Source organism: Tupaia chinensis, unplaced genomic scaffold (genome assembly GCF_000334495.1).
Source record: "Tupaia chinensis unplaced genomic scaffold, TupChi_1.0 Scaffold143204_1, whole genome shotgun sequence".
In the NCBI taxonomy this organism is placed as follows: domain Eukaryota; kingdom Metazoa; phylum Chordata; class Mammalia; order Scandentia; family Tupaiidae; genus Tupaia; species Tupaia belangeri.
In genome coordinates this window covers 399106-417071 of record NW_006203048.1, presented here as the reverse complement: position 1 = coordinate 417071, position 17966 = coordinate 399106, and the positions used below count along the sequence as shown (strand labels likewise).

At 39.5% G+C, this 17966-nt stretch overlaps 1 protein-coding gene across 2 annotated transcripts in view; it reads left to right on the top strand.

Annotated features, from left to right (window-relative positions):
- LOC102483207 (membrane-spanning 4-domains subfamily A member 12-like) overlaps positions 1 to 17039 on the top strand; it is a 24931-nt gene extending 7892 nt beyond the window's left edge. For both annotated transcript variants that reach the window (XM_027766409.1, XM_027766410.1), the window contains 6 exons: positions 3359 to 3497; positions 7602 to 7739; positions 9074 to 9130; positions 11157 to 11273; positions 16387 to 16476; positions 16647 to 17039. In XM_027766409.1, coding sequence (XP_027622210.1) covers positions 3456 to 3497; positions 7602 to 7739; positions 9074 to 9130; positions 11157 to 11273; positions 16387 to 16476; positions 16647 to 16655 — 453 coding nt within the window. In that variant the 5' untranslated portion in view covers positions 3359 to 3455 and the 3' untranslated portion in view covers positions 16656 to 17039. The remainder of the gene's footprint in view (positions 1 to 3358; positions 3498 to 7601; positions 7740 to 9073; positions 9131 to 11156; positions 11274 to 16386; positions 16477 to 16646) is intronic.
- The last annotated feature ends 927 nt before the right edge of the window (positions 17040 to 17966 follow it).

Sequence of the window (17966 nt, the reverse complement as noted above, 5' to 3'; positions counted from 1 at the left end):
ATTGGATGCAACACTGTCCACTTTTAGGAGATATTGAATGAGACAGTGCTCTGATTTCACCAAGGACTAAATATAATTCATGGAATTTACATAAGAATACTTGTAATCCTGCTGCAAGTTCTTAGGAAAACAGCAAGGGATTTTTCTCACTGGTAAAAAGAAAGTAACTTTTAAAAAGGAATGTTAGCCTTTGGTTCAAGAATTAATATATTTTTAAATAGTTTTTAATTTTATTTATTATCATTATTATTATTATGTAATTCACCAGGGAAAGACAGAGAGGAAAAGTGAGAAGCAAGCTGCCAGGTCTGGGATTCAAACCACAGTGAGTCATTTGGGAGTCCAACACCTTAACCACCACACTGCTTGCTGGCCCTCAAGAATTAATATTAACAAACTACAGTTTAGTAATCAATGTATCCACATCTTGCATTCTATTCATGAGATCAAGGGATGTAATTAAAAAAGAAACACACAAAGGCAATTTGGATTATGACATGGTTAACCTACTTAGCAAAATATGAAGCCTACTGAGAGATTTCCATCCAAAAATGGTGAAAGTTAAAAGTTTCTATCCTTAAAGAATCAGTATTCACTTTTCTACAGAGATTACTGTAGTTGAAACAGATCAATTTCCTATTAAAGGTATAAAAGTCGGAAGTTATAACACGTGACACTTCTAGAGACTGTTCTTCAGCACTCGTTAGCTGTATGACACTGAGAAAGTTACTTCACCTGCATGTAGTTTTAGAAAATTATTCTATTAGTTGAAAAATTCTTGAGAGTCAGCAGGTGGCATGTGATTGAGGTTCTGTATTACCATATGGTCAACCACAGTTCGAGTCCCATACCTTCCTCACTTTCTCTATTTCTGGTGAGCATGCTGTAGCAAATTAACAATAATAATGACAAAAGATATTAAATAAATAATTATTTTTAATTATTTTTTTTGGAGAGGTTTTTGCTATAGGATACGTGCGCTCACCAGACAGACAGAGAGAAACAGAGAGATAGAAAGAGAGAAATCACCCCCCGGGCGATGGCCACCCCGCAATCCCTTCTCCTCCATTGTCATCTTGGGATCTTGGGCACGCACAACACAAGCGCGGCATCAGTTTAAGCCACCAGATCCAGGACTCGAACCGTGGTCGATTACATGGGAGTCCAGCAACATAGCCATTACACTAACTGCTGGTCCCCTATTTTTAATATATTTTTGAAAAAAATATTTTATTTAACGTTATGCATTTATTTTAATTTCTCCAGAAAGAGAGATAGAGAGCAAGAGAATAAGTGAGAAAACCAAGTCCAGGATTCAAACTATGGTTGGCCAGGTGGGGGTTGGCCAGGTGGGAGTCCAGCATCCTTAACTACCATGCCACCTGCCAGCCCCAAATAAATAATTATTAAAAAAAAATAACTTTTCAAACGAGGCCTACCAAATTATATGTTATTAATAAAAGTTTGTTCTGTTATTATAATGGTAGTAATAATAGCAAGTATAATTAACTATCCTCATCTAGTTGGATGTTCACTATCCACTGGTATAATTTTTATTCTTGTCAGGAGATCTTTTCAGTTATAGGATATGTATACAAATGCAATTCCAATGTACACCATTTTGGCAATAACTTTATCTCAACTCATTGGTAAGAACACTAAAGGTAGAGACAATATTTTCTAGAACACTTACAGAGCCTGAAAGCCCATGTTTCAGAATTCTGAAAAATATGCTCCATAGTGATTCAAGAGAGTTTTCTTGAGTCACCAGGTAGCGTGGTGGTTAAGGTGGCTGGATACTACATAGCCCACTGAGGAATTTATCCTGTAGTTTTAAAAACATGATGAGCACATGTGCATGTGTACCTACAATCAAAAGAAGAGAATGGAAGAGCAGGCGTTGCAATGTAGCTATGCCCCTAGAGTGCACAGTCTCACTTCCCCCTCTCTTTCACTGCCCTACCACACACACAAAAAGGACCTTTCTTTTACTTCTACAAAAGAAATATTTTATTTCAAAAATCAATAGTAAGTGACACTAGTCACTTTCTTTAATATTAAACTCAGTTTTTACAACCATGTTTCTAAGCTGGGGACAAAAATGAGATTATGAAATGGTGCTTTATTGCCTACCTTTTTGGAAGTTAGAGGGTGGTCAAAGAAATAAGAATCAAATACTGAAAGAATCACCTCACTCTTGGCACCTACCACACGGTTCTGGGACCAGAATGGAGACAGAATGGCATAAAAGTCTCATGAAGAAAGAGTTACTGCATGAAGGCACGTCTGAAAAAGCACCAAGAACAGGAAGGAAGCTCTGGGCTTAAAGGACATCATCCATGTTCAGCTTTCTCCTCCTGCTGCCATTGTAACATGAATCAGGTTGATCATTCAATACTTAGCAGAAAGTAACCATGATTTAGTGTTCCTTCTAAAGCAATGCTGAATTCTTGTTCTTTAATTACCTCAGATTTTCAGCAGTATACCTGACATTGGCACTTCCTTAATAAATTTTAATAAATTTTCAGCATTTTTACTATTTTATAAATTATATAAAAAAGTAAAATCAGAAGGGGGGGTGGCGAGTGCAAGCCACCTGGTCCAATACTCAAACCATCATCAGCCAAGTGGAAGTCTAGTGCCTTTAACCACCACACCACCTGCCAACCCCACCAGAAACCTTTAAAAAAACCAAATTACAGGCTCACCTGCTAGAGAGTGAACAGCACCCTGAACCCTTGTGATTACATCGGGTCCACACAATAATCCAGGATACTCTCCCTAGGTCAAGGTCGGCTGATTAACTACCTTAATTCTACCTGAAACCTAATTCTTCTTTGCCATGAAGTGTAACATGTTCAGAGGTTCCCGGATTAGGATCTGCAGCTTTCAGGGGTGGAGTGAGGTCAGGCATTATGTTTTCTGCTACTGTCCCTTTTCTCTTTCTGTTGTCTTTTGGGTACAATGAACTCAAGGAAGCTACACACACACACACACACACACACACTTCACAACACTTTACAAAACCAGATAGGAATAGGAAAATTAAGATATTCCATCTTTCCCTCTTTCATTTCCTTTTAACACAGGACTCCGAGGATAAGTGAGCATTATGTTTACATTGTTGTCACTGCCCGTGATCTGCTCACGTATTCTACAACATTTACATACATAATTGACATCCCATAAGATTTTCTTCATTTTCTTTTCTGCAGAAATGTATCATATGGTATGCTTTTCAATACACAGGACATAATGATGCCATCCAATCCAACAACTCACCCTGGAGTACATGGAAATATACTTAGTCTTTATCCCAAAATCATTTTTATGTCTCTTGTGTCCCAATAATTTCTAGGTTACGTAAACCTAGGAAAACAAGCTCTGTGTGGTCAACCTCTTTTCATCACACCTCCAGAATCTCTGCCAGTCACCTGGGTCAAGGAAATTCACAAATGGCAAATGAACAATATAAGAGAAGAGCAAAGACACTGGGGGTAAGTCTATTTACTTTCAGAATTTTAATTTTACATTTGCAAAGTTTTCGTGCCCTTTCAAGAAACAGAAAGTATATATTACTTTCAATAATCTGAACATCACTCTGGAAACTTACCTTTTAAGTAAAAATAATTAATCTACAGAGAGACTTTACCCTGAGATCATCTTATTTTAGATTCAAGCAAGAATCTAGCAGATGACCCAGGACTCTCTATAACAGGAGAACTCAAGAGTTTTGACATGATGGGAGCCCCACTACTTCTAGCTTGATCTCACTTCTGCAAAGCACTTTTTTGACAACCCCAGTCCTGCCTCTGGATTGGTTAAAGCCTGGTATTTGCATACAAGTGAACATGCATTAAAATTAGCATCAATGGCTGCCTTAAAGGGAAGAAACTACATCTTGGAAGTCTAGGGAAGGCTGTATGTGAAAAATGAGAAGACATTCCCTTTCCTGTGCCTCTGTCACCAGTACTCTTAGAGATGCTATGACTTAACTGCCACCTCACTTCTACAAGGAGTCGTTTGAACTGAACACTCACAATTTTGTTTCTGTGGGCATTGCAAAACATGCTCTGCCCATGGTTGAACATCCCACCTGGCTGGCAGAATTGTCAGTCCCTTCACTGTGCTTTGAGGCAGCTCATTCTTACCACTGACACAATTCTATGACATTGTATTAGGTCCCTCCCTGTGTGCACCTCCAACTTCTCTGCTACAGCTGTCAGTAAATTATACTGAATGCCCACTACATGCCTAAAATTCTTCTAACCCTCTTACTGCCTACATCAAGTTCCAGCAAAGTAAAAATGAAAATCGGCTTCCCACCATTAGTCAGTCTGAGCTCTAGAGGTAACCCCTCCAATGCTCAACCTGCCAGACAGTGGAAATTTCCTGCTCCATTGGGCAAATGGGAAAAACTAGCACCTCAAACAGCCAACCCCACATAGATGCTTAGAATATCATAGAACACAATGCAGGTGCAGTCTCTGCTCTGATGGAGCCTACATCTCAGTGGTAGACATACGATCATATGCAGGATAAAGAAGTCCATAATGTGTTAGAGATGACAATGATCTAGAGAGAATGAAGAAAAGTAGAAGAAGTAAGCGAGAAGTGATCGGAAATTTCATTTGCTAAGAGAGGGCTTTCCTTAGTATTTGTTTGAGCAAAGACATGAGGTTAGGAAAAAGCTATGTAGAATTCATGCAAGAGGAAATGATCAGTGGAAAACTCTTTAGATAGAAATGTGTGATATAGTCATTGGAATCCCTCACAGTGAATCTTTGACTGTGTTTTGGGTGAGAAATATTTATTCAGATTCTTTTTAACTCATTTCCAACACCACTAGCTAGATGGCCACTAATCCATTTATACATACCAAACTGTCCAAGTTTACTGTGAAAACAAGCAGTTTGATCAGGAGAAAAAGTCATGATTGTCATACACGTTGTCCTTTTTCTAGTCTAACGCACTGACGAAAGATACGTAATGTCATACCAATTTTCCTGGTTAACTTTCAGGCACTATCAAATGCTCGAGATAAAAACTTAATCACACAAGAATTATAATTTGCCTCATCTAAGAATTACCTTCTATTTCACTAGTCTTGACACTCACACATTGGAAATAAATACTCTGTTTTCAAAGAGTCAGGCTCTGATCCTTCCCTTTTCCATGACTTCCTATTCGGGTGAGAGGGTCTTGTAGCTCAGGAGACAACACAGGGTGTTTTATTAGCAGTTTTTCATAGTTAACAGCACACAGGGGAGAAACTGCTTGTAATTAGGTACTATCCTTTGCTTGCCTAGGACCAGATAAGAACTTTCAGCTAAGGTACTTACTCTTCCTCCTGGAGTCTTCAGGTTTGTTTATCCTGTCTCTGTTAGCCAGATCTGTCCTTTCTCTATTAACTCACAGGTCCCTGTATTTATTTGCTGAAATCTTTGTCTGTTAATCAGTGAATTCTTGTGCTAATTTGGCCTAATACAAGTTAACTTTGGCCTGTAGCTTAAACAAGGGGTATTTATGTAAAACTAGCCTTAAACTAACTTAGTCTACATATGTTACTAACACTAATTTGACTAATTTGACTTAATACTAACTTAATCTTAACATATGTTAATTTGGGCTGAAACAGACAGGTTGGGGAGTCTGTCTCAGGTTCTCTGGCCCTTTACCCTTGCAGGGTACCATAATAACAGTAAAACTCACGGCAGAGAAATTGAGTGCAGGCCAGTACAGTGACACAATGGAGGGTTTATACCAGCTTCTGTTGTCTGCATGGCCCCTTCATGGCAGGAGGGCAGAGTGGTGATCAGACCTGGAAAGACCTGTAGAACTGAAGGTTTTGACTCTGACTGGGTGGAATGAGGAGTCACTAGAGCATTTTACCTGGTACTAAATAGGCTTACACTAAAGGATAAGTGGAGTTTGTTTTTAAAAAGCTCCAATTAGCAGAATCCTCTTCCGCTCCCTGAAGATGGCGCATCTATGTCATTAACAGCCCTCAATCCCTGCAACAGTGCGGGTGGGATGGCATGGAACATCTATACCATTTCCATTAGAACTTAAAGAGAGTCTGCGGTCAAATATGCAGAACAAATTATTTTTCCAAATTGTTAAGCCTGTCTTGTAGGCAATTTTGATCAGTAAATGGTGCAGCCAGGGTTATATAAGGAGAAAAGATGGCCATGTGAACCCAGGATCAAACTGCTTCTCATCAAAACAACAGCAAGGATGAGAATGGAAATGCATGGCTAGATGACTGCACGGTTGCCCCAGAAAAAAGCTTGTAGCTACAAAGTCTAGAGTCTAATTCAGGAGTTCTTCATCTAGGCTGTATGGTTGGCTAAAAGAGGCCCATCATACCTCTGAAGCTATATGTAAATTGCAGTGTGTGTGTGTGTGTTTACACATGCCTGCATGTATGTGTGCATGCGACTGGTAATAATTATTCAGAGAATATGTTGCCTGGCTTTTATCAGAGTCTCAAAGAACTTCATAATTCAAAAAAAAAGTCAGCATTACTAATGATGCTGAGTTTTTCTCATTTTAAATGTAGTTTATGGTGCTTAGTAGCTATTTCCAAAAGAAATAAACATACCCATCTTTGGATTTGTAAGACTGGTAAGGTATATACTTTGGAAAAAGTTCGTTTTTAATCTATAGCTGACTTTTGGAACAATCTAGACATAGTTGATTCTTAGAAATCTCTGCTTAGGATAACAAAAGGTGCACTAAGATGTACTGTACAAAGAAATAAAAGATATATATCATATTTTTGGAAATATATCTCTTGGCTGACAAGAAAATGTTTCAAAAAAATAACCTCACGTATATAGCACAAAATGAAGAAATAAGGTTTGTTTTATATCACAAAATGCAGTGGAGTTTAGAAGGAAATAAAAAAGATAGGCTCATTTGACTGGTGTAATTAAGGCTTCATAGAAAGGTGGAGCTGAGCGAGCCTGCAGGGAGGCAGCACTGACTAGTTAAGATGCAGGCAGTGTAACCGGAGTCAATTTGCTGCTGTCAATTCCCAGATCTTCCCCTTACCAGTCATGTGACCTGAACACCTAATTTCTCCATATCTGTTCTCCATCTGGTTGTTGAGGGGATTACATGAAAAAATGATTGTGAAGTGTTTAGAATATTAGCAGGCATATAACTAGTGCCCAACAAATGATTCTATCTTCACTGATCCCTTTACCCAAACTGGGACTATACAAACAGAAACTTTGTTCCGTGTGAAAATGACAGGTGGGAAGTCATGGTTAAAGCATTTGTTTTCTAAGAGTCTTTTAGAGGCTTTCAGGAGATGCTGGTACATGGTCAAGTACTTGCACATTCTGAACTGTTCTTGGGCTTCCCAGCCAAATCTACTCAAATGCCTCAAACAAGGCCAAGGCCCTTGCTCCCCTGTTATTCTAGTGTATGTATGTCAGTCACCATGGCCTGCCTGCTGCTTTACAGCCAGAACTCAGTGGAACCCAGAGTTCTTGGCCAAGTTGACAATATATGAGCAGGAGCAGCAATGATGGTAACGCTTCACAGCCCTGACTATGAAGAAGTGATTTTAAAATGCCTGTTTTCTCTTTAAGGCGGTCCAGATCATGATTGGATTTGCGTGCATTGGTTCTGGAATTATTTTGGCTTTAATGAACCATGTTTCTGAATATATTGGGAATTTTGCCTCCATGACTTTGATTGCTGGATATCCATTTTGGAGTGGTGTCTCTGTGAGTAGACATTAGAATATATCTCCTTATCAGTTTTTAAAATATAATGATCTCCAACCTATTCCTCACTAATTTCTTAATAAGCCCTGCATCTGAGATCTGAAGAATTTAGAGGGGAAAAAAAGGACGGAACTTTAGCTCCCTATTTTAACTTGTACCTTAAACCCACATGAGAAATTTTCTTCTGGTCAAGTCATTAGCAAGTTCTTTTAGGTTCCATTACATTTCATATGGAAATGTTTATGTTGAATGGAAAGTAGAAAAGCAGATGATTAGAAACATCATTAAAAACATACAACTGGGGACCAGCAGGCGGCGTGTAGATTAAGAGAACTGAATCGCACACGGCCTACTCTATGGTTTAAATCCCATTTAGGGCAGCCTGAAAATCACATCCTACATATGCACCTGCATGCCCTAAATCCTTAAAGAAGAATAGAGGAGAAGGAATTGCTGCTTGGCCTCCACTGAAAGTGTTTATGTACATATAAAAAAAAAAAAAATACAACTGATGGGCCTGCAGGTGGCATGTAGGTTAAGACAGCTGAGTCGCACACAGCCTACTCTATGGTTTGAGTCCTATTTAGGACAGCGTGAAAATCACATCCTACACATGTGCCTGCGTGTCCTAAATCCTTAAAGAATGGAGGTGAAGTACTTGCTGCATGGCCTCCATTGAAAGTGCTTGTGTACATATATATACATGTATGCATACATATATATACACACACTTATATACACATACATACATATATATGTATGTATATGTATATATGTATACTCATACTTTAAATTTTTAAATATGTTTGACATAGGGTGTGTGTGCCTCTCAGAGAGAGAGACACACACAAAGAGAGAGAAAGTGAGAAATCATCCTTCAGGGAGATGGCCATACAGCAATCCCTTCTTCTCTAATCTCCTTTCAGGATTTAGGGCATGCATGCACATGTCCCTGATGTGATTTTCAGGCTGTCCTAAATGAAATTCAAACCATAGAGTAGACCGTGTGCAATTCAGCTGTCTTAACCTACATGCCACTTGCTGGCCCACCAGTTATATATATAAACACAACTGACAATGAGAAGAGGTTCCGCAGTCAGCTTAGAAATCATCACACGGAAAGGGTACAGGTGATAAGCAGAAAATGAACCTTAAATGCAAGAAACTAAAGGGGGGAAAAGGAAGTTTATGAAATATCTTGGAGAAAATTGAGAAATAAGAGATAAAATTTTTAGAGGGGAACTAAATAAATACAGATATGCCAGTCTCTCATATTAAATGTTTCTAGGCAAAAAGGTTCATTATTTCACAAATAAATTTGTCTATTTCTACAGTTCATTATTTCTGGCTCTATTTCTATATCAGCGTCCCCAACTGACTCCTATCTTCTGGTAAGTTAGAATATTTCTGCTTTTTATAACTTTCTAAAGATTAGTATATATTCTTGGTGAGGAAAATTGAGAAGATGGATTTTAAAAAGGCAAATGGGAGTTTGTCTCCCAAACTGCTTATTCCCTCCATGGTACATGGGCTGGGACAGGAATGGGCCATGCATTTGTCACTCAGATATCACAGAGCTCTGCATCCCGACTCTTGAACTCCCAGGGTGGGAGGCAGTGAAGGTAGGGGTTGTTTTAACTTTAACCTACTGACTTCCCAGTTTAGTTGGATCTCACTTCATTAGCAAACGTTAAAAGAAGAATCTGGGAGCCAAAACACCTATTTGCCACTTGAATAACAAAGTTTTGATTCACAGTTATTTAAACTGACATTAAAAGCATCTAGATCAGATCACAGCCCTTACCTGTTGCAATTTCCCAGTCTAATTTTGAGTCAGGAAGAAAATACTTGCCAAGAACTAGAGCCAACCAGACAAGATGTAGTACAAGATTATGAGTAATCCAGTACAAGAGGGAAGAACGGAGAAAGGGTTACATAAAGTCTTGCTCATGCTCTTCCAGGCAAAATAAATAAAGTAATTAATTAATTAATTAATTTAATTTAATTACAATCAGCCTAAACCTGACTAATCACTCCTATTTTAACATAAATAAACAAATATAAATAAATATGTAAATTGTACTTTCTCTGCATCCTTTATGGGTCCTTCCCTCTAACTGAAATTGTCTGAACACAGGCTCTGTCTTCGGGAGAAGATAACCACTGAAACTTACCTAATGTAATTTTTCTAAATTTCACCTTTCCTAAGAGTGTTTTAGAGTCCTGCAGGCAACTCAGGCATGCTGAAGCAACAGCACAGTTGATACAACTCTTAGTGTGCCACCCCCAGCAAGTCAGTTCAAAAGGTGACTTCACAATTATTCTGCTGCATATCAAAATCTTACTAAAGAAACAGGAGAGTTTTGTAGTCTGCCCTTATACCTTTGCCCCAAAAAGCTTAAATGTAGGTTCTTTACCTAGTTCCTAGAGAAACATCAGGGTTTTTATGAATTCCAAATTTTACCAGCAAAGTTTTGTTGTATGTACTTTCCCCTCTATACAATCAGATAATGTAGTCCCACCTCATATAATGGCAATAGAGTTAAATAGAATAATATATTTAAATCATTTAACACAGTGCCTGTCACAAAATAAAAAATAAATGATTAAAAGTTTACTGGCTGTTTTCTTGTTTTTAAAAAGGAGGTATAGTTATTATCCATAAGGATTTTACATAAACATAATAAATAAGTTTCTACCTTATATTATTTACATTTCCTATGGCTTTTTTGAAGTACCCTTTCTCTACACTACACGTAGAGTGATTTTCAGGGAACCCACCCAGAAGGGCAGAAAAAAATCATATCAACTTCAAACAAAAAATTGTTTCCGGATCCAGCCATGGTAGTGCACAATGGCTGCTGCTACTACCTGGTAGACTGAGGCTACACAGGAGGCCCAAGTTTGATTCCTGACCCAACTTTGAAAAAAGGCAGGCACATTACCTCTAGCCTGAAGTCCCAGCTATGTGGGAGGATGAGACAGAAGGATCTTGATAGAACAAGATCCCGTCTAAAAACAGCAACAAAAACTGTTTCTGGGGAACCAGCAGTTAGCGTAATGGCTATGTCGCTAGACTCCCACGTAGTCGACTGCGGTTCATGTCCCGGACCCAGTGGCTTAAAACTCACGCCTGGCGCGTGTGCGTGCGTGCCCAAGATCCCCAGAGGAGAATGGAGGAGAAGGGATTGCGGCGTGACCATCCCCCCTGGGGGGTGATTTCTCGCTTTCTGTCTCTATGTCTCTCTCTCTCTGTCTGCCTGGCGAGCGCACGCGCCCTACAGTGAAAATCTCTCCAAAAAAAAAAAAAACTGTTTCTGGATTTCAAAGATTGAGAACCATTAGATTAGATTATTCTTACTCCATTTAATTTCATTTATCTAATATAAAATTTACTTTTCTTGTCACCTCCATTAGTATCGAAGCAGCCAAGCAATGAATTCGGTTAGTGCTATCATTTCTCTTATTGGACTGGGTCTGCTGGGGCATGATGTGTCCATCAAAGTTGTACTTACTGAAGACTATGGGGCAGTGGTAAGTATCACATGATCTACTACATGCTTGCTTCCTTGTCACTCTAAAGGAGTGAACCTTTTTTTTTGTTTAATTTCATTTATTTATTATTATATTTTTATTTACTTATTTTTTTTGAGAGAGTTTATTGCTATAGGGTACATGTACTTGCCAGTGAGACAGAGAGAGACAGAGACAGAAAGTGAGAAATCACACACCACCGCCCTCCTCCCCCCAACTGGCAGATGGCCATGCTGCAATCCCTTCTCCTCCATTTTTCCTCTTGGGATTTTGGGCACACATGCACATGTGCCTAGTGTGAGTTTTAAGCTGCCAGGTCTAGGATTCAAACCATGGTCAACTATGTGGGAGTCCAGTGATGTAACCATTGTGCCATTTGCTGGGCCTGATTATTTTAATTTGCTATAGGTAATATAACTTAACAGAGTGAAAGAGAGAGTGAAAGTGATAAAGCAAACTACCAGATCTGGGACTCGAACCATGGTCAGCCATGTGTGAGTCCAGCACCTCAACTACCAGACCATGAACTGGCCCCTGTTTTTACCTTTTATTACTGTCAGCAGCTCTAGTAGAAAATATCTTTTCTGTATTCCAACCCTACCCCTAGTCATGTGATAGCTACCACTACAGAACAAAGTAAGTTACCTCTATCTACGGACTAAGACAGAAAGGGCTCTCTTATTCACCCATCTCAAAGTTAATCACATTGACAATGGGAAAAGGTCTGGATCAACTTTTAAGACTCCTGTAAAACACCCTTAAATCGTTTTCCAAAGATTTGACAGTCTACATAAATAAGATAGTCAAGGCACTGAATGAATTTTTTTTTTTAGAGTAAGAATGTGGCAGTGACAAAGTCATAATTTTTTACTGAAGAAATTCAAAGAATGAAGCAATATTATCTTATAATCAATACAAAATTCTTCATGACAATGTTGTGCTATTGAAAATCTTTATAATAAAATGAGAGAATGAAATAAAAAGAACATTGCAGAGCTACAGAAATCAATGGAATACCAAGATTCACTATTATATATTTTAAAAGGAAGTCACACACAGCAAGAAACATAATGGACTCAGATAAAAATGGTAAAGAATAACAATATAGTCATGGTAATGTAAAAGAAAAAGATTAAGTGTTTAGAGAGAGAATATACATGGAAGATAGGTGTCTTCTTGGTCTGTTATTGTGTTGTGAACAGAAATTCCCGAGACTGGATGATGTATTAAAAAAATAGAGTTCTGGGACCAGCAGTTGGCGTAATGGTTATGTCTCTGGACTCCCATGTAGTCGACCACGGTTTGAGTCCCAGACCTGGTGGCTTAAACTCATGCTGGGCACATGCGCATGTGTGCCCAAGATCCCGAGAGGAGAAGGGAGGAGAAGGGATTGCAGCGTGGCCATCCCCTCTGGGGGCTGATTTCTCACTTTCTATCTCTATGTCTCTCTCTGTCTATCTAGCAAGCGCATGCGCCCTATAGCAAAAACCTCTCCAAAAAAAAAAAAAAGAAAAAAAATAGAGTTCTATTTGACTAGTGATTCCAGTAGCTGGAATGTCCGACCACATGTGACTGGCATCAGACCAGCTACCACACAGCTAACAAAAGTAGGGGGGGATGATGGTTAAGTGCAGAAAGAGAGCAACCAAGGAAAGCCATTTTTATGACCACCTGAGAATGAGAACTAAGCCCTTTTCATAAGAGCTAGAACTCAGTCTCTCAGGAGACTGAGTTAATCCATTCACAAGGCTGGTTCTTTCATGATTCAATCACCATTATCCACTCAGAGGTTTCACCACTTCCCAACACAATTTAATTGGGGACTAAGTTCCAAAACAGAAGCCTTTGAGGGTCGAACCATAACCCGAACCATAGGCAGAGTTGATCCAACTTAGTGGTAATTTATGTTCCTGAGTTAGAGAATCTTGTAAATTTTTTAGGAAAACAAAAGTATTCAAACATACTTGAAAAACAAATTCCCTGTGAAGGAAAATAACTGAATTTGAAAACTGACAGAGAATAACCTATTCTAGGAGAAATAGATGCAAAGTGATTGGATAAAAGATGAATGGAGTACTCCATGAAGTCAACTAAGACTGAGTAACTATGGAAATGATAGTTGCATAACTGAATATAGTAGGTTTATCTCTACAAAAGTGAAAAACAAAATAGTTGGGGCCAGCAGGTAGCATAGTGGGTAAGGCGCTGGACTCCCACACAGTTCAAGTCCCAGATCTGGAGGCTTGAAACTCACACCAGGTGCATGTGTGTATGCCCATAATCCCGAGAGGAGAATAGAGGAGAGGGGATTGTGGCATGACCATACATTCTGAGGGATGATTTCTCACTTTCTCTATCTAGCTCTGTCTCTATAGCAAGTATATACACAATATAGGAAAAAAAAAAAAAAAAAAGAACTCTCTTGAAAAAATGAAATAGGCACCAGAAACTGGGATGTAATGAGGAGAGGTAGAATGAGATACATTTTTTCATAATAAACAATCATTTTTGATCAAATATTGAAACTTTAGTTTTAAAATGACTTCAATTGGGAACCAGCAGTTAGCGTAATGGCTATGTCGCTGGACTCCCATGTAGTCAACCGCGGTTCGCATCCTGGACCCGGTGGCTTAAAACTCACACCAGGCGCGTGTGAGTGCGTGCCAAAGATCCCGAGAGGAGAATGGAGGAGAAGGGATTGCAGCGTGACCATCCCCCCTGGGGGGTGATTTCTCACTTTCTGTCTCTATGTCTCTCTCTGTCTGTCTGGCGAGCGCACACGCCCTATAGCGAAAACCTCTCCAAAAAAAAAATGACTTCTACTTCTTCATAGTTTCCATAAATATTTTTGTTTACTAGGTCTAAATTTCATTCTCTATTTTCTTGTAATTTTGCCAGAGCTAGAGCTAGCAGGTGGCATGGTGATTAAGATTCAGAAATGGTTCAAGTCCCAGTTGTGATTCAAGTCCCAGACCCAGCAAATTGCCCCATATCCTGAGAGAATTGGAGGAGAAGGGATTGCAATCTGTCCATCCTTCCCTGGAAAGGGGGAATGATTTCTCACTTTCTGTAGACCTAGTGAGCACACACACACACTATGGCAAAATTTGTAGCCCTAGGAGGCACACACCCCCCCTTGAGAAAAAAAAAAAAAAAAAAAAAACCTTTGCCTGAGGGCACATGACAGAGAGACAGAGAGAGAGAGAAGTGCAGTGAGAAAGCACATCCCATGGGGAATGATTATACTGCAAACCCTTCTCCATTTCCCCCTCCTTTTGGGTAGCAGGCACACACACCTGGTGTATTTTTTTTTTTTTTTTTGGAGAGGTTTTTGCTATAGGGCGCGTGCGCTCGCCAGACAGACAGAGAGAGACATAGAGACAGAAAGCGAGAAATCACCCCCCGGGGGGATGGTCACGCCACAATCCCTTCTCCTCCATTCTCCTCTCAGGATCTTGGGCACGCACGCACACGCGCCCGGCGTGAGTTTTAAGCCACCGGGTCCGGGACACGAACCACAGTCGACTACGTGGGAGTCCAGTGACATAGCCATTACGCTAACTGCTGGTTCCCACACCTGGTGTATTTTTAAGCCACTGGGTCAGTGTCTTAAACCATATGGTTGGACTTAATGGGATTCAGCCATGTTAACCACCATGCCATGGGCTGGTCCAGCGGATTTAATTTGACTTCAGTTATTTTTCTTCTTTTAAAATTAAGTAAACTTAATACTTTGCTCTTGAAATAAGAAGTATAACATGATTTTCTTCTGGGTCATCCCCATGGCCTAGTGGTTAAGGGAACTGGATCCCACATGGCCAACCACAGTTAAAATCCCAACTCTGGTGGCTTAAAAAGCACAGTGGGTACATTTATATGTGTACTCAAATTCCCAACAGAAAGGGAAATGGAGAAGGGATTGTGAGTGACCATGCTCCACTGAGGAGTGGGGTATTCTCTGTCTCCTCTTTCTATATTTCTCTGGTATGTACATTCTAAAGACAAACACATACACACACACACACACACACACACACACACACACATACATATATTTTTATATATGCATTATGCATGTGTGTGTGTGTGTGTATATATATATATAAATGTTTCTCTCTCTTGCTTGTTCTCATTCCCTCTCTTGCTCACTCATTTTATCCTCTCTTCTTTTCTCTCCATACATCCATTCTCCTATTTGCCTTTTGTCTCTACATAGAGATCAAGAGTAATAGTCATTGGGACTAGCAGTTAATGTAATGGCTATGTTGCTGAACTCCCATGTAGTTGACCACAGTTCAAGTCCCAGACCCAGTGGCTTAAACTCACGCTGGGTGTGTGTGTATGCCCAAAATCCCTAGAGGAGAATGGAGGAGAAGGGATTGTGGCATGGCCATCCCCCCTGGGGGGGTGATTTCTCGCTTTCTGCCTCTCCCTGTCTCTGGCAAGCATACACACCCTGTAGCAAAAAAACTCTCAAAAGAGAAAAAAAGAAGAATAATCATTGATGATCATTTTGATTATTTCTAGGCAGTGACATTTCAGATGATCACTTGGTTTCTATGTTGTTGATTTATTTTTAATAACTGTATAAATGTTCATATTATTAAAAACAAAGAGCCCTTTTAAAAGGAAAAAAAAAACCTCCCTTCTTTTTAATATTTCTAAAGAAAGTATCTGTTTGGTAAAAGGAATATCTTTTGACATTTTAAAGAAAATCCAAAACAAACTCACTTACCTAATTCATTTTGATTAAAGTAACAAATTACAAATGCCTGACATTACAAATGCCTAAAGTAAGCGTTTAATGATAATGGAGAAATAATGATGTAGGGAGTTGAGTAGGAGCAATGTCACTCAATTAGTCAGTAACATTTTTAAAAGAATTATTTAATTTATTTATTTATATTTTATTTGACTAGAGAGGGGAGAGAGAGAAAAGGAAAGTGAGAAAGCAACCTGCCAGGTCTGGGACTCAAACCACAGATGACCATGTGGAAATACAGTGCCCTTAACCATCATGCCACCTGCCAGTCCTGAGTCAGTAAGATTTGAACCTTCCTGTAAGAACCCCTATGATGAACTGAAATTTCAGGGTATTTGTTTCTAATTTCAGGTTTTGGGGATAGGAATTTCAGCCATACTCATGATCTTCTCCTTCCTGGAATTCTTCGTAGCTTTTGTCGTATTCTATTTTGTCATTAAGGTGAGTCCAGCCTCTTCCTTATCAAATAATTTGAGTATGTGCTGTAGAAATACAGACTTACATGTCTGCTAGGCTGACTGGAGCCCACTTTAACCCTGACTCTGATGGGGAAGAGGAGACTGAATCGGACTGCAATAACATTAGTGCTTGTTTTCACTCATTCTTTCCAGAGTAACTGAGGTTCATCCAGCTGTGTAAGCAAACAGCTCCATGGCACCAGACTATTCATCAGCTCCATCCAGAAATAATGGTCTCCAGGCTCATACCCCGACAAATGAAAAGAAAAAGAGGTATCAGTCCAATTTCACGGGGTAAAACTACTCTGCAGAAACTACTTAAGAAGCTTTTACTGTCCACAATGATCACTGAGCTCTAAGACTGAGAATTGTAAAATTAATTCATCACTGATGGAAACCCTGTCTCCCTGTCACTGTTTCTTCCTGCGTACCACCATTACACACAAAGGTGAACGGCCAGAGGAGTGAAAACGGCTCTGCAACTCTCTTAAAGTGACAAATTATCTTGTGCATACTATCTTTTCCTCAATAAAATATTATTAAAAATAAAAGCTTTTTTGGTATTTCTTTAACATTCTTAATGGCTTAGTATTGGTTGTAGAGCAGGAGGACATCAGACTGATACAGTGTCTTTGGTGGTAATGTGCAACGTCTGTTGACTGCGTTGTGTAGTTCTAACAGAAACACGTGAGTGAGACAGAGATTTATAAAGAAAATAGGTTTATTTGGCTCATGATTCTGGTGACTAGAAAGTCTAAAGGCATGGGGCTGGAATCTGGTCCTGTCACTGCACAGCTGAAAGAAACAGGAAGGAAGGCAGACGTGTGCAAAGAGGGGTCGAGAGAGACCTGTGAGTAGCCAACTTGCTTTTACAACAACCCCTCTTGGGGGAACTAACTAATGAAAACCAGTTCTCTCCCAGGAGCTGGCACTGATTAGTCCTGAGGGACCCACTCTCCCATGTCCCAGGTACTTCCCAGTTGCCTCACATCCCAGTGCTGCCCCACTGGGTATCCTCACATCATGGGGTTTCAGATGACATGATAGTCAAAGCACAGCAATGTCCAAGTCACTGGAGTTCCTTTACTCATTTTCTCCTCCCCTTTCTGTTCAGAGAGCAAATGCCTAACTGCCCTTGTTGAGGGTCTTGTTATTTTGTACATTGATTTCATCAAATACCTTGCCTTTTGGATATCTAAAAGGTTTTGCTATTTACAGAGCATTTTCATTTACTTTAAACTTATTTGCAATGACCTAATTGCAGGATGAGGATTGTGCATTGTGGGATTTTCACTTTGACTTCAGCTTTTTCTTTTTATGTGGGAGAAATGTGGACATTTAAAAAAGCCAGTGGGGATAATCCAGGTCAGAGAGAAAGGATGAATGGCATCCTAAGAATACAGAGATCAAAACTATAGATGGAGAACTCCCTAAGCCATCAGGAAGGGCAGGTTCTCTACATAGCAGAAGAAA